The sequence below is a fragment of the Neolamprologus multifasciatus genome, chromosome 11 (genome assembly GCF_963576455.1).
Source record: "Neolamprologus multifasciatus chromosome 11, fNeoMul1.2, whole genome shotgun sequence".
Taxonomy (NCBI): Eukaryota; Metazoa; Chordata; class Actinopteri; order Cichliformes; family Cichlidae; genus Neolamprologus; species Neolamprologus multifasciatus.
In genome coordinates, this window is record NC_140449.1 from 33,372,704 (window position 1) to 33,388,573 (window position 15,870).

The window sequence follows — 15,870 nt, forward strand, 5'->3', positions numbered from 1 at the left end:
TCCTCAAAAGCTTTAAATTGTAGCACAGCAAGTATGTTTTTTTTAAAGTGGATGCAGACAGCATGCACATACCCACAGTAAGAGGAGAAACCACATGAATGACTGCATAATGTTCACCCATTCTTCAGCAGAATATCCGAGGCATCCTCAAGCAAATCACTTAAACCAAACACGCTCTAGTGGAGCTGCTCCGTGGGCAGTGCTCGGGCCTGTGGCTGCTCTGTGTGAATTTAGGTCATTGATTTTGTTTGGTGGCTGTCAAAACTGGCCAAAAATCAAGTTTGACCATTCATTTAAACAAAACATTCGAATACTTTGTGCATTAATTCCTCACGAGTACAAAACCAGAGTGAGATATAACTGCTATAGCTTCTATATTTATTTCAACGTAGAGCTTATAAAGGACGTCTTTATGTAGCATTAACAAATACAGTTATTGGGTTAAGCTATAGAAGAATAGCCGGTTGATACGCTGAGTAAGCTCTGCTGTGACAAACATGGAATAATCTTTTCCTCAACATAAAACAGGAAAAATTCAAACCTCCAGGGACCTGCAGCGCTTGAAGTTTTTATCACTCATCTATTCATTATTCAGTAAGTGCTATTCAGTGCTAAGTTTGTAATGTTTACAGACAGGGCTCTGAGTGTTAATCACTCTACGTTTAGCAGCGTTGGGTTGTGAACTATTTACCATCATTATCACACAGTTGTTGTTGTTACTTCCTGTAAGTGTGGCAGTGACACAGACATTAACATCTGTAATAGGTCTCTTTAATTTTCTATAATAATATTTTTAATATGCAGCATAAACACGTGTCGTTGTTAAGCAACAAGGTAATACCTCTGTGAAACCAAATGTAATATGCTCTAATTACCTCTGGCTTGCTCAGTTTGCTAACGTGTTAGCTTGTCTGCTGTCAGTGTAGACCTTTGTGTTTTTCTTGCTTTGCTCATAGTTGGTTCTGAAGTCTTCTCTCCTTCCTGCATTTTGTTAAAGTGGAAGCAGGAAGGAGAAGAATTTGAAATGATTAACTCAAAGTTTGAAATGAAAGCTCACTTTTACTTGTGATGGCAGAGCAACGCAGACGCACCAGCACATGTTTATATGCAAGCAGCAATGCTGACCACTTATAGCAGGAATTAAACACAGTGCTATAAATTTAACCTTTGAGATCAGCAGCTTGGACAGAGTTAAGTTCACGTCTATCCCTTGCATCTGAATTGTACTTCTGGGTCAGAGCCATGTTATAACCCTGCACTGCAATATTCAACGTAACCTGACATGCACCTCCCAAGAAATGGAACTACAAATCAGGTCAACGCATACTCCGACGTCTTGAATGGCGTGGAAGGTTGCAGTGTAGGGATAAAAGGAGTTTCCGGTTACTACTCAAGTTAAGATGTAAAGTCTAAATCAAGCTTCAAGTTCGCATCTAAAGGTCATATGGAGCTTTAAGCTATTTGGCATCCCTGTCATTTAACATACCCTGGGCACGTTTGCCTTGAATTGTTCAGCTGATATTTGTCCTCTTATGTTTCCTAATTGTCAGTTTAACTGCACACTCGATCACTGCTCTCTTCTCATGCCCGCAGCAGTGCAGCTTTTCCAGATTTTCCACAGATGACTATTGATTCTTGCAAACCAATGTCAGTTTAATTTAATTTAATAAAATTTAGAATATGTGTCGACGGCTCTGCTCTGTCGCTTCTAAAGGCTCTAGGCTCAATTGTCTGCATGTAACCTTGAGGTGAGACGCCGTAACGTCAGTACATGCTTTTGTGACATTTGACACGGCCTCTCTAAATGGCAGTTGTGTGTTTGTGTGTGCGCCCTTCTTTTCTCCTCAGTCTGGGCTGGTGTACACGGAGGAGGAGTGGCAGAAAGAGTGGAATGAACTGTTAAAGCTCGCCTCCAGCGAACCGAGAATACACTACAGCACCAACGGCACCAACGGGTGAGGCCTGGCCCGGACAATGCAGTGACTGTTAACCCAGCACACTTAGTCACAGTCATGTTTTTATTCATGAACAGACAAGTCACAACTGAGTGACCGGCCCTCATTAGTCCATCTGCTTTTTTACTGCGGCAAACAAAAGTCCACTGGGTCGAATACAGTGACTGTAAAGCTATAAAAGCCAAAGCCACACTAACACCATGTGGTTTTTAAGTTTTACTGTTAGCCAAAGTTTCAATCATCTCTGATAAACAAACTGTTGCTGTTGTTGTTTCCAGAGCGGAGTCTTCAGACGAGCCGGTTTATGAGAGTTTGGAGGAGTTTCACGTCTTTGTCTTGGCTCATGTCCTTAGAAGGCCCATCGTGGTGGTCGCTGACACCATGCTGAGGGACTCGGGAGGAGAGGGTAAATAAGCCTGAAAAGACTTTTCATTATTTCACTTTCAATTTAGTTTTATTGTTTTTAAATGTTCCATTTTCATTAGTTTCCGTTTTTAACCTGCAGCCATGAAAGGCTGATGAGGGATTGTTGTCAACCCTCCGGGCGTGCGGCGTGAACACCCAACTTTCTGAGCACTCTAAGCCGAGATCGAGGGGACGATCTTCGGATTTTCAAATTAATGCCTTAGCTACATTTACTAAAACTCTTGGATGTTTGAATAAACCTTTACCTCGAGGTCAGAGGTCAGGTTTTTGGAAAATCTTGTGAACACAATAAGTTAAAAAAAAGATGTCACTGTAGATTTTTAGGTTTTTATTAGATGCAAGTTGTAAGTAGTTCAGAATACTTATTACAATACACATGTGAAGATGTCACAGTAAATATACACTCAACTGCCACTTTATTAGTTACAGCAGAAATTAACTAAGTCTGACAACATTTACTGGCTGACAGGAGTGGCACACAGCGTGGTCCTCTGCTGCTGTAGCACGTCTTCTTTTTGTTTGGACCATCATCTATAAAAACCTTAGAGCTGCTCGTGGGGGTCATCTTCACTATATCTACATGCCTAAATTGCTGCAGATATTTTCAATTCAATTCAATTAAATTTTATTTATATAGCGCCAAATCACAACAAAAGTCGCCTCAAGGCGCTTCATAGATACAGAGAAAAACCCAACAATCATATGACCCCCTATGAGCAGCACTTTGGCGACAGTGGGAAGGAAAAACTCCCTTTTAACAGGAAGAAACCTCCGGCAGAACCAGGCTCAGGGAGGGGGCGGGGCCATCTGCTGCGACCGGTTGGGGTGAGAGAAGGAAGACAGGATAAAAGACATGCTGTGGAAGAGAGACAGAGGTTAATAACAGATATGATTCAATGCAGAGAGGTCTATTAATACATTGCATTAAACGGTTGAACAAGTGTACTCAAAGTTGCCGATTAATGTCTGCATCAGTGGGTGGGATTGTTGATTTGACCAAACTGACAAAAACCACAACTAAAGGTGTTTCCTGTATGTTTTTTAAATTCCCAATGACCCGCTGAAGCCGTGGTCTGCACATCCACAGTCTTTCTGTGCACATGCTGCAGCTTCAAGCTAACAGGCTAGCTGAGACAGAAAGTGATGAAAGTTGTTGATGGAAGACACAAGTGGTGGTGCCGGCCTCCTTACACGAATGTAGCAGGGCCTGTTTATTTTCTGTCCACTTATACCTGAAAAATGTCTTTTTCCCCTTCAAAGAACATAATCTATGTCTTCATTTGGATTCTCGAATCTCCAGCTTATGAAAGATATGAAGTCACAGACCAGAAAACATTACCAGCTGCAGCACAACAATCTCAAAGCGATGTAAAGGCTCGTTTTATTTGTATGAGCAGCCAGTTTATGAAAAACTCAGCTGTAGGTAGATCTCATTTGCTCGACTAAATGCAATTAAACTTTTGAGGACTTTACGCTAACCAAAGTGTACGTGAGACGGTTACATGAAATTATTATTATTTTTATTATTATCTCTTTTATTGGGACAGCTGTTGAACATAACAGTAGTTTGCCTTTTTACACTTTCTTTGCTGTCACATTTTAACTTATAATTGAAAAATAAAGAAGACAGAAAAAGAAGAGAAAAGAAAAGAAGAAGAAAAACAAACAAACAAACAAACAAAAAAAACTAGGGTTAGGAGGCAGCAGGGCAGGTAGGTTTACGTAGTACTCAGGGTTGTAACATCATATACAAAATCACACCTCATATGCTTAACATAGTCTGTCCATTTAGACCATATTCCGTAGAAGGTATCCCTCTAAAGTTTAAGAGAAAATGACACTTTTTCCATCGTATAGATGGAATGTATGGAATGGAATGTATCCAAACTCTGTACAAGAGTTTGGATACATTCTGTACAAACTCTTGTACAGAATGTATCCAGTCTTCTATCGTTGGTGGTTCAGGCTTAAGCAATCTTCTCGTGAGAGGTTACATGAAATTAAAGCATGTAAATAACATTGTGTGTTTTCCAGCGTTTCCCTTAGTGGAAATTAGTTGGGTACATTCACATGGGATTAAGATTCCAGATGAGCTCAGCTTTTTTTAAGACTATTTTCTGTGAACAGGACTGTAGATGTTTGTCATTTGCAGATTACAAAACTGAGGCCAAACAAAAGCTTTGAACCAGATAATCCGTGATTCATGATTGCAGTATTTCAAATGAACTCTGCCCTTCTGATATCCTAAAGTTAAAACAAACAGTATGAACTCCTGGCAGCCTTTTATGTTTCCCCCGCTTCAGAGGGTTTCTCTGGTTACAGCTGGGCTGTGACGGCTTGCCTGTCTCATCCCAGGACAGGTCTCACAAAAGACTCTTAATAACAATAGAGTTTCACTTCCTTGTGGAATAAGGTTAAATAAATATATTGGAGCACTTTGCTTGGACAAACAAATGTGAAACCAGCATTCTTGGGAATAAACTGAAGCATGAACAGTTTGCTGTCTTTTAGCAGCTGTTACGATCTTTTCAATTTCAAGTAGATTAAAAATCTTCCAACAAGTGAAGTATTGTCCTTGTATATCTTTATTGTTTACTCGTATGTTTCTGTTGTGCTTTACTGACTGAGAAACAGAGCTGAGGTCCCGTTTCGCAGATGTTTAACGTGCTTATTACTCACCCTCCAGCTTTTGCTCCCATCCCATTCGGAGGCATCTACCTACCGCTGGAAGTGCCAGCTGCCAAGTGCCACCGCTCTCCGCTGGTCCTGGCATACGATCAGGCGCACTTCTCTGCTCTGGTCTCCATGGAACAGAAGGACAGCTCCAAAGAGCAAGGTGATGCTCTCCATCATCCTTTAAAATGATCACATAAATATTGATTCCTTTTTCAAGGGCTGGTAGTGAGCAGCTGATATCTTAAAGCCATAAAGGAGAGTACATCAATCAGGGGGATGCTTATACAAATATTCCACCAGAGAAGTTGATGAGTTTCTAGTAAGCACTAGGGGCTTTTTCTTACTTTACAGCTTGGTGCCGCTGCTTGATGGGGAAGTCCTTTTTGCGTATTGTTCTTGATGATTTATTTGGGAATGATGACTAAAGAGAACTGGGCTTTTGAGTATACCTCGTGATCCATGGAGCTCAGCTCCAGGCTGGGCAAAAAATACAAGATGAAAATCAAATCAAATCAATTTATTTATATAGCACTTTTCACAGGAAGTGCTTCACAGTAATATAAAACAGAAATACATAAAATACATTAATAATAAAACACAGCACAAATCTAATTAAAAGCCAATCTAAATAAATGAGTCTTAAGCTGCTTTTTAAAAGAATAAATAAAATCAAGGCATCGTAATGATGGAGGGAGAGACTTCCACAACCTGGGGGCCACTGCTCTAAAAGATCTATCACCTCTGGTTTTAAAATATGTTCGAGGGACTACCAACAGCCTTTGATTAGGCGATCTCAGGCTGCGAGAGGGAGCGTGGGGTTGTAAAAGATCAGAAATGTAAGCAGGGGCGTCACAAGACAAAGCTTTAAAAGTCAGTACCAAGATTTTAAAATGAATTCTGAAATGTACTGGAAGCCAGTGTAATGAACGTAACACTGGTTTAATGTGCTCTCTTTTTCCTGTCTTAGTTAAAAGCCTTGCAGCAGCACTCTGGACTAACTGGAGACGGTCAAGATTCCTTTTGCTCAAACAAAGAAAAAGGCTGTTACAATAATCTAAGCGAGAAGAAATAAAAGCATGAATAACCATTTCTAACTCAGATTCAGACAAAGTTCGCAGTTTGGAGACGTTTCTTAGCTGAAAAAGGCAGTTCCTAATTAACTGGCGAGAGTCAGTAATGATGCTAACTGGGATATTTTTCAAATGTGTTTTTGTTGTTGTTGTTTTTAAACAACTGGAAAAACAGATATTATTACCATTAGAGCACCAGCACACTCATGTGTAGATTTGTTTTCCATTTAGTCACAGCTCTCTTCTCTTTTTGTAAGTACTGCACTCTCGCCTGAACTTGGCTAAGCTACGGTGAATGCCTCTGACAGCATTTGCACGCTAAAAAACTGCCCACAAAAAAACCCCAGTGACCCCAGGAATCCAAGGCTGTGCTTCTGGCTCGGACGTGGTTGGTCTGCTCCTTCACTTTGTGACTTCTTTGGCGTGCAGTGAATCTCGGGATAGGTCGAGTCACATTTGTGGTTAGCCTTCTTTATACTACTCCTGATGCAGCCTTGGAAGGATTTGCAATCAAATAAGGACTCAATTCAGACCATGCAGTGATTTAATGTTTTCCGATTGCAAGAGTGGAGTCTAAATCCTGATTTTGTGCACAGTTTACATATCTATACTTGAAATTCACTGCACAGAAAACTCAAAACCATCCAAAGCCAACTGCTAAATATTAAATAGGAGATGAAAGATGCTGTTTGCACACAGTCCTCACACTTATGTAGGTGTATTTTTATTGTTTTCTGATGTTTATTCTTGTTCCCACCAGCAGTTGTGATCCCTCTCACTGACTCAGAGCACAAAATGCTGCCACTGCACTTTGCTGTGGATCCAGGGAAGGACTGGGAGTGGGGGAAAGATGACACAGACAACGTGATGCTAGCAAGGTACAAAAAGATTTTACTTTTTTAAAATCCAGCTTTGGTTGTCTGTTCTGTTTGGACACGGTTAACAACTAGAGTGGCACATGCTCACTTGTGCGTGCTTGCCCTTATCGACAGCTGTCTCTTTAACACTCTCAGTGTGTAGGGATTGACTGCTGACTCCAGATTAGTGATAATTAGATTAGCTCAGACGCTTCTCTGTGAATGAACCAGAGGAAGGAGCACTAAAATAGCCGCTCTGCAAAAAAAAAAACAACCTTCCACCCTATTTACGTCAGTGGGTGACACCAGAGGTCTTATTCAGATGAAACGGCGAGCTGAGATGATGTTATGCGAGTGGCTGTTAACATTGTTTGAAAAGGTCATTGACTTAAAAGGCCATAGCACAACAAGAGCATACGACAATGAGATGCTTTTAGTGATTTTGCCTTTTACTCCACCATTTAGATCCATGTGAGTCTTTATTTTATTTTAACTTTACCTTTAAAGAGCACGTCTCATTATTTCCAGCTCCGTCTTTGTACTCGGGGACTCTGACAGAGCAGCTTTCTATGAGTCACTGTTTGGATTAATTCCTTATTTTGTACAGGAGCTTATTTTAAAGTGACTTTTGGTTACACTTTATAATACCCATCATTAGTTGTGAGTTGATAGGCAGTTAGAAAGATGGCTTATCTGAGTGAAAGGGCAGGTTTACAAGATGGTAATAAGACCTGCTATGATGTGTGGTTTGGTCATGGTGGCACTAAAAGAAGAAAAAAAGAGGAGGGAAAGATGTTAAGAGCGAGGCTGAGATGGTTCGGACATGTGCAGAGGAGGGACAGTGGATATATTAGACAGATGATGTACATGGAGCTGCCTGGTAGGAGGAGAAAAGAACACCTCAGATAAGATTCATGGATACAGTGATGGAGGACATGCAGACTGTTGGCGTGACAGAGGAGGATGCTAGGGGCAGGGTGAGATGGAGGCGAGTCTTCGAGGCAAATTTTGATGACATGCACACACGGTTTATATGTCACGTACTTGAAGCTGCTTGTTTACGATTGTAAAACATGGGGGAAAAAGACATCTGTCTTTTTAACATTTGTAAAACAAGTAATAGTAATATAAATTTCAGTTTTTTAAAAGCCATAAATTATATTTATAGATGCACAACAGTGTTTAGATGTCCTCAGTCTGTTGTTATGCTGTTATTAATAGAAATAGAAATAATAGAAATATCCTTTATTGTTCCTCATTGGGGAAATTCATGTGTTCCAGCAGGAAAGTGGAAAATGGAGTATGCAGATTCACACACAAGTAAAGAATATAAAATAAAATAAAATAGAAGAAATAAGACAGTACAGGGCAAATTTACTACAAAAGAAAAAAATACAGTGAAATTGTAACAAGTAACAATTTACTTGTTACTGTTTATTTATGAGCAATTAAAAGTATTACCCAGCTTTCTTATGATTAACGACAATGCTGCGTATCCAAGGTGACCATATTAGAAACATTGTTGCTTAATGACATCATTCAGAACCAAAAATGGAAAAAAAAAACATCAGAAACTGAACATTTACAGCAGCTGAAGCTTGAACTTTAGGCTCACCAGGGATTACTTATACGTATGCCAACCTCCTTATTTGATAGATATAGCTGTAGATGTAGGTTCTGACTGGCATTTATCACATAAAACAACTTATGTTCTGTTTTTATGCTTTCACATCTTGTTCTCACTGTAAGACCTAAATCTCTCGTCACCGCTGTGTTTTTGTTGACTTCCCTTTGCTGCTTCTATTTTTCTGCCCGTTATTATGATGCTTTAGAATCCAGCTCATGACTGTTGTCTGTGTAATGACAAAAACGCTGTTACATTATAAAAATAACGTGATCGACTACCCAAACAACAACAGCAATTACTTTTCCATTAGCACAGGAAGCCCTGGCAGAAAGTTCCCTCTCACTGAACTTTACCTTGTTTTTCTCTCTCTCCCTTTCCTTCCTCCTTCGACCCAGCGTGGCTCTTTCTTTGGAGGCCAAGCTCCAGATGTTGCACAGCTACATGACGGTCACCTGGCTGCCCCTGCCATGCGAGGTAAGGATTTTTAATCCAGCGCTTCTTGTGAAATGTCTGACAAGTTAGTTGAGGAAGTCGGCTCAGAATTGAAGACTTCTTTAATACTTTGCCAGACAAATCTGGTTTTGGGTTATTAGAAAAGGAACTAAATCCTGATGTAATCAGATAAATGCTTCAGGGGTTGGTGATGAAGGTTAATTCCTTCAATTATTACAAACAAGAGCAGAATTTCTTTCCTTTTCCTTTGGGCCAGCTCTCCCTCTGACTGCTGTATATGTGAAAACAAACAACAGTGGCCCGTTCAGGTCAAAAAGTCACGCCATGCAAACACTATCACAAAGCTCCTCTTGTGTCCCGTGTGGTAACGTCAGGAAGCTCGGACGAGCAAGTTCATAGCAGTTTCATGGTTATGCTACAAGGAATGGCAGCTTACACGAAGCCCTGTGTTGTTAGAGGGAGTTTTTCTGTTTCCACAGGATAGCCATGTGATGGCATAGTTTCTGAAAAATGGTGCATTTATCTGATTTCAGTCACTGCATCACTGCAGGTCGTGTTTGTAGAAGTTAAATGACATCTGGACACGTTTTTTTCAGCATTTGGGAGCAAAAAAAGAGCTTCTTGAATCACTTTTTTCACTTTCTTCATACCTTTCTTCTGCCATAAATGTGGTGGACCTTGGTTATATAGTTGTATAATTTTCTCCTACTGGTCTGCAATTTTTTTCACTAGAACTTGTTCTGCTTTGTTTGTTGCAGCAAGCCCCGCTGGCCCAGCCGGAGTCTCCCACGGCATCAGCTGGAGAAGATGCCCGGTCGCCTCCTGACTCCGGAGAATCGGACAAGGAGTCTGTCAGCAGCAGCTCCAACGGCAACGGAGACACAACCACAGGATCAACAGTCAATGGAGGGGGATCTTTGGCCAAGAACAGCTCCTCCTCTTCATCTAGTTCATCCAGCAGTGGATCAGCAGGGAAGGACAAAACCAAGAAGGAGAAGGACAAGGATAAAGACAAGAAGAGGGCAGACTCTGTGGCCAATAAGCTTGGCAGTTTTGGAAAGAGCCTGGGCAGCAAGTTTAAGAAAAACGTGGGTGGGCTGATGCCAGGAAAAAATGTTGGAGCTGGAGGTGCCAAGCAAGAGGGTGGGGAGAAGAAGAAAGGCTCATTCAGAGGGAGGAAGGGCAGCAAGGATAGCTCGCCTTCAGCCCACGCCTCTGAGGATTCTGGGAAAGGCTCTCCCTCCTCGGGCAGCGAGCGTCTCAATGGAGCCGGGAGCAGCATGAGCAGCAGCGGCGGGAGCAGCACTGAGAGCGAGCCCTACAAGTACAGCGCCGATGTGAAGGTCAGCCTCGGCATCCTGCGCGCCGCCATGCAGGGGGAGAGGAAGTTCATCTTTGCCAGCCTCCTCACCACCAGCAACAGGCAGCCCTTCCAGGAGGAGATGATCCAGCGTTACCTCGCCGATGCAGAGGAGCGCTTCCGGGCTGAGCAGGAACAACAGCGCCGCGAGGCAGAGAGGAAAAGCATCGCTAACAACCTCCAACCCCCTAAGAAGGAGGTGGTCGGTTGCTCAGAGCTAAGTTACCGGCCTTACGAGCCCAAAGAGGAGCTATCGGAGAACTCGTCGCCTTCCTTCAACACGCTTAAGCTGTCTCCTTTGAGTCCCTCTATGTACTCGGCTGTTGTGCCCATCCCCAGGCCCTCCTTCATTGACCAGCCTCTTCCTGCAGCCCCCCTGACCCAGCATCTGCACATGCATAGCTACGTTGATAATCGACGCCAGCTAGCTGGTGGCTCCTCGGCAATCTCTTACCCTGGCCTCCCCTCGTATGCAACCCTCCCCCGGCACGGCCCCACAGCACAGCCTCCCTCCCATCCCCAGTACAATAACTCGCAAGGCCCCTCCTCCCTCAGTCCTTCCCGCCTCGCGCCCTCATATCCCCCCGAATTCGACCCACCGGACTACCCCGGAGCTGAACTCACCACTGGGAACTACACCAACGGCTTCCGGGACATGAGCTCCAATCTAGACTGTCGGAACGGGCAGCCCCCCGTCAGACACTACTCGTTGGGCAGCGCCAGCGGATTGGCCGGCCTGCAGTCCAGCCGCTGTCGGACACCCAACTGCAACTACTACGGACACCCCGAGACGGGCAACTACTGCTCCTACTGTTACCGGGAAGAGCTGAAGAAGAGGGAGACAGAACCGGCCATCCACAGGTTCTGAGCAGACCCCCGTTGTGGCTTGAATTTGACGAGTGGCCTTTTTCACGACTGGAGCAGATCAGCCTGTGGATGGACGAGGGAAAGGGCAACCACCTCCCTCATCTTTTATTCTTAGCCGTGTCATTACCTGTTGAAAGTACCAAGTGAGGCTACGTAACTACAGGATACGCAAGGTGGTCTTTGACTGCCAGGGTCACGTTAGACCGTAGAGTAAACTGCACTTCTGTTACATTTTGCTGTGGCTCTTATGCAGGCGTTGTGTACGAGTGTGTGTGTCTGTGTGTGTGCGCGCGTGCGTGAGAGAGAGAACTACAAACTCTCCTCAAGTCTTGGAGTTGGAACGCCTTGCTACTATCTCCTCCTAGTGGAGCGAATGTATATGGCAGGCATCATACATGACACTCATCGATACATGTACAGAACACATCCACACTAAGTAATACTTACACTACAACGTAAACAGAGATGCAAGCACAAACGGAAAAGGCGTGAGCGTCTCTGCTCCATTTCTATTCTTCATTAAGGGATGTTTGAAGTCACGTCTGGTTATAAGGTGATTTCAGTGTTACAGATGCAGATATTAACACTATTATCATTAGATGCTTGTACCTCGGGAAACAGCACAATTAATCCTCGTCGAGTTGCTTTTTTTTCCTCTTTTGTCGCATAAAATGCACACTGAAACTGTCGTGTGATGCTCATGATAAGCGTTCTGTAGGCTGCTGCGGTGCTAATGTTACAGAACGCGTTTAAGACGACTGCTCTGCACTGCACTCATTCGGGCAAAGTAACTATCACTTAAATAAAATCTGCATTTTTGTCCAATGCTGTAAATTGGATTATGAAGATGTCAGCCCCGCCCTTTTTTTTCTTTAATATTAAGAGCTATTGACCAGGTCACATGATTGACCAGGCATCATAGATCAAAGACAAGATAGGAACATAGTACGATGGTAAGGTACTGTCCCGGTCCAGAGTATTTCTTCTGTTTGTTGGAATGTTTTTCTTTTTGTACTCGGGTCTTCCTGTTTCCTGTTACGATGGTCGATGTTTGTGTGGCCTCGAGATGCAATAATATGTGAAATGTGAGATGAAACTTAACGTTCAGAACAGCAGATTTTTGGAGACAACAGTCAATAACTTAAATGAGTTGAACATTAGTAAGCTACGGAGCCCTGCAGGGGACATGGGAGAAAAAAAAATTGACGGACTTTTGCGGGATCTCGCAAAACTTTTAGCCGCATTCTTCGGACGCCGGCTCGAAGCCGACCGGGAGGTCGAGGCACGATGTGCCGGGAAAGCGGTGTTCCTCCCGGCTGTAGTAGGTCTCGACTACTACAGCCATTCTTCGAAGGCCGAAGAATGCGGCCTTCGAACTAACTCGGGATCTCGCAAAAGTTTTGTGAGATCCCGAGTTAGTTTTGCGAGATCTCGCAAAAGTCCGTCTTAATTTTTTTTCTCCCATGTCCCCTGCGGGGCTCCGTAGTAAGCACATTTTGGGATTTTTAGGAGAAAATTTACGGCTTTGTTACCAAACATGTTGCGTTAATCAGTGGCGATTTCTCTCTCCATGACGCTGACACAAACACTCGCCTGGATGTGAGAAACTGACATGTTATTAACAAATTCTGGTTATTTTTTTTAAAATATTAATTTTATAATATTTTCCCTCTGTTCTCTCTGAAGGTTTAGAAATGTAAAACATGTTTTATGTGCCCTGAAATTTTAATTAATAAGGTGTTCGGATTAATTAGCTGCTTATTGGTTTGGCTATTTACTGCAAATTCAGAGGTTCTGCTGAAGTTTTTTTTGTTTTTTATTTTTGCATTCGGTCTGTCAAAGTCGGTTCTTTTTGCACAAATTTGAGCACTTTTCCTGATGTCTGTGAACTCAGAGCTTTACTGGTTTTTAGTTGGTGCAGACACTGCCACCTCTGGTTCTGGGAAGTCAGAGGCCACGGGTCAGAAGATTTTCGATGCAGGACGCAGAAGATGGTGTCACCATCTCGCTCGGTGTCCCAGTTGCCTTTTTTCAGCATTTGCAAACCAAGAGGTCGACTTCAAGTATCCACTGCTTTCACAAATTCTGTACCCAAAACTCAGCAAATCATTTCATGAGTCTGATGAACTGTTCAGTTTGATTTTTGCTGTTTTTTTTCCTTTAAGGCTGTTTTAGTTGTTGACAAATTAATTTCTAATATTTATTATTTCCCCCTGTAATTAAGCTATGGTGATTAACTTTGACAGAGCAACTCTGGTTGTTGTACTCTTGTAGATTCAAATTCTTTGGCGTTGAGCCCTTTTCAGACGTGAGATACTTGACATCATGCTGTTATTGCTTTTTAACACTGGCGACACTGATGGAGAGAGCCGCTGTGTACATCCATATGTGCAAAATACTTTACGTCAGCTCGAGAAGTCTGTGTTTAATTCGCAGTCTGAACCTCCACATCAGATTCAGAGAAAGAGGTCTGTCTCTTCTGGACTGAGTAAAGAAAGAAGTATCAAATAAGTAACACAGTCAGAGATGTCAGGAAGTGGCTGTAATTTGTGTTTCTGGTTTTCTCTGATGAGTTAAGCTAGTGTCAGTCAATGTTTTCATTTTAGTACAAATCCCACATTACTTACTAAACCTATAAGAATACAGTAATCCTCACCTGCAGCTGGAGCACAGCTGTCTCCCGGGTGACCGGCCTCAAAAGAACGTAAACCTAAACTGGCAACTGGCAGTTGGCCTCGTAGATTTGCTGTTGTGACTTTTACAGGAAAGGATCAGGGTGTCTGCAAAGGGCTTTAGAGAAGCACAATTCAGTCTGCAATACACTGCCTCTTCCAAACGAGGGCGCCCTTCTTTCGTTTTTCTTGATTTGTGCTTTTCTCTCCTGCAAACCTGCAAACACACAAAAACCAAATGTTTCTGACTAATTTCTTCAGGCTTAATTTCACTCTGTGTAACAGTATTTTCTCTAATGCTGGTCAAAGGACCAGGATTTCTTCAGCTTTTTTCTTTTTGCTGTGCTTTATAGCTTTAACAACATTAAAACACTGACGTTTCGCTCTTTCCCCAAAAGGCATTTGCTGTGTTTGTGTGTCATCATGTGTTCATGAAAGTGGATTTGTTTTCATTGAGACGAGACCCGACCGGCAAGCGTTTCTCTGAGTGCTGATGCCTGTTTTTGTTTTTTTGTTTTTTAAATTTAATTATTTTTTTATGTGTATGTGTGCATACCCTTTCCTTCCCTCCATAGTAATAATTAGCTTACAAACCTTTTTAATTTTTTTGCAATGACATGGATGCCTCAGAAACATGTAAAACATCAGACTTTACAGGCTACGAACACTTTTTTTGTATTGAAGAAAAAAACAGTGAGAGGATGTATAAATATGTTCGGAGTTATTTTTGTAAGCCCAAAGTTTTACAGTGTTTTTAAAGGGTAAGAATGTATATTGTTGGACATGAAAACAGGTCGGGATTGTAAGAGGCTGTATTTGGGGTATAACTGGCGTTAGGAATAAAGACATTTCGGCTGTTGAAGGCGACCCCGCAGACGAGCCTTTTCATACTCGAGGCTCTCTCATTGCAAACTAATTTCCTCAATGCTGACCTAATAATTCGAGAATATATATTTATAGTGAGATTTTTTTTAAATAGGGTTCCTTGTGGAATGTTTAGTTGAAATGATTTTAGGATGTTCTTTCTCACACGGCTAATTGTCTAGCAGTCTGGCTTTTATTTTATTGCCCTTTTTTCTTCTTCTTTAATTTGTAAATGAGGTTTTATTTGCTGCAGCAACCATTTCCTGCTGAAATACGACAGGTGATGTTGACCCAGCTCATTTCCTCCAAACCAGAAGAGAAATGGCTCAGAATTAGTTTGGTGACGAAACCGATCCGATTCTATTTTTCTATATCGTTGACACTGTCGTTTCTGTGAGAGCAGAAGATTCCTCCTCAGAAACATTAACATGGAATACTTTTGAGTTGCATGGGACTGAAAATGTTGCATGTAAATGGCAAAACATTCTACCAAATTTGTGCATTATCTGAGCTTCATTTCAGCTGTCCTGGTATTTTAGTTGGTTTTATTTTATTTTTATCGAATAAATATTTTTCTTTTTTCCTTTTAGTTTTGAGAGGAGAGCTCTAAGGCTGTGTGACAGTGCAATCTGGACAGAAAGAACATCAGATTTTATGTTAGGTTGTTATTATTATTATAATTATTAATTTTTTTGCACCGTTTGAATAAATTCTCATTGTATTAAAGAAAGCTTCGTTTTCTCTTTCATGTGCTTTTCATAAGCAAAGTTTCTTTTGTAAAAAATCTCCAAATTCTTTAGTTGTAAAAGTTAAAGCCGCAAAGTTTGTGCTATGAAATGAATCCATAATGTTGAAGAGCTTCTGCAGAATTGAGTCGATACACCTTAAACCTAAATTGGGGGACCAAGCACAGAACAGTCATCAACAAGTCATTCTCACTTCAAAGAGGCGTCCATCCCCCTCAGATTCATGAACCACATCAACTGTACAGCTGACTCAAAGGGGCAGAGGGTTGTTAAGGTCCCAAACACCTTTAAAGCAGT

The 15,870-nt window shown here is 42.0% G+C and overlaps 1 protein-coding gene across 2 annotated transcripts in view; it reads left to right on the forward strand.

Moving 5' to 3' along the window:
- otud7b (OTU deubiquitinase 7B) overlaps positions 1-15,557 on the forward strand; it is a 49,433-nt gene extending 33,876 nt beyond the window's left edge. Inside the window, exons 7-12 of one of the 2 annotated variants that reach the window (XM_085178278.1) lie at positions 1,849-1,955; positions 2,234-2,361; positions 5,068-5,217; positions 6,888-7,005; positions 9,007-9,085; positions 9,823-15,557. In XM_085178278.1, the coding sequence (XP_085034404.1) occupies positions 1,849-1,955; positions 2,234-2,361; positions 5,068-5,217; positions 6,888-7,005; positions 9,007-9,085; positions 9,823-11,292 (2,052 nt within the window). In that variant the 3' untranslated portion in view covers positions 11,293-15,557. The remainder of the gene's footprint in view (positions 1-1,848; positions 1,956-2,233; positions 2,362-5,067; positions 5,218-6,887; positions 7,006-9,006; positions 9,086-9,822) is intronic. The other variant, XM_085178279.1, reaches the window with a different exon arrangement.
- The last annotated feature ends 313 nt before the right edge of the window (positions 15,558-15,870 follow it).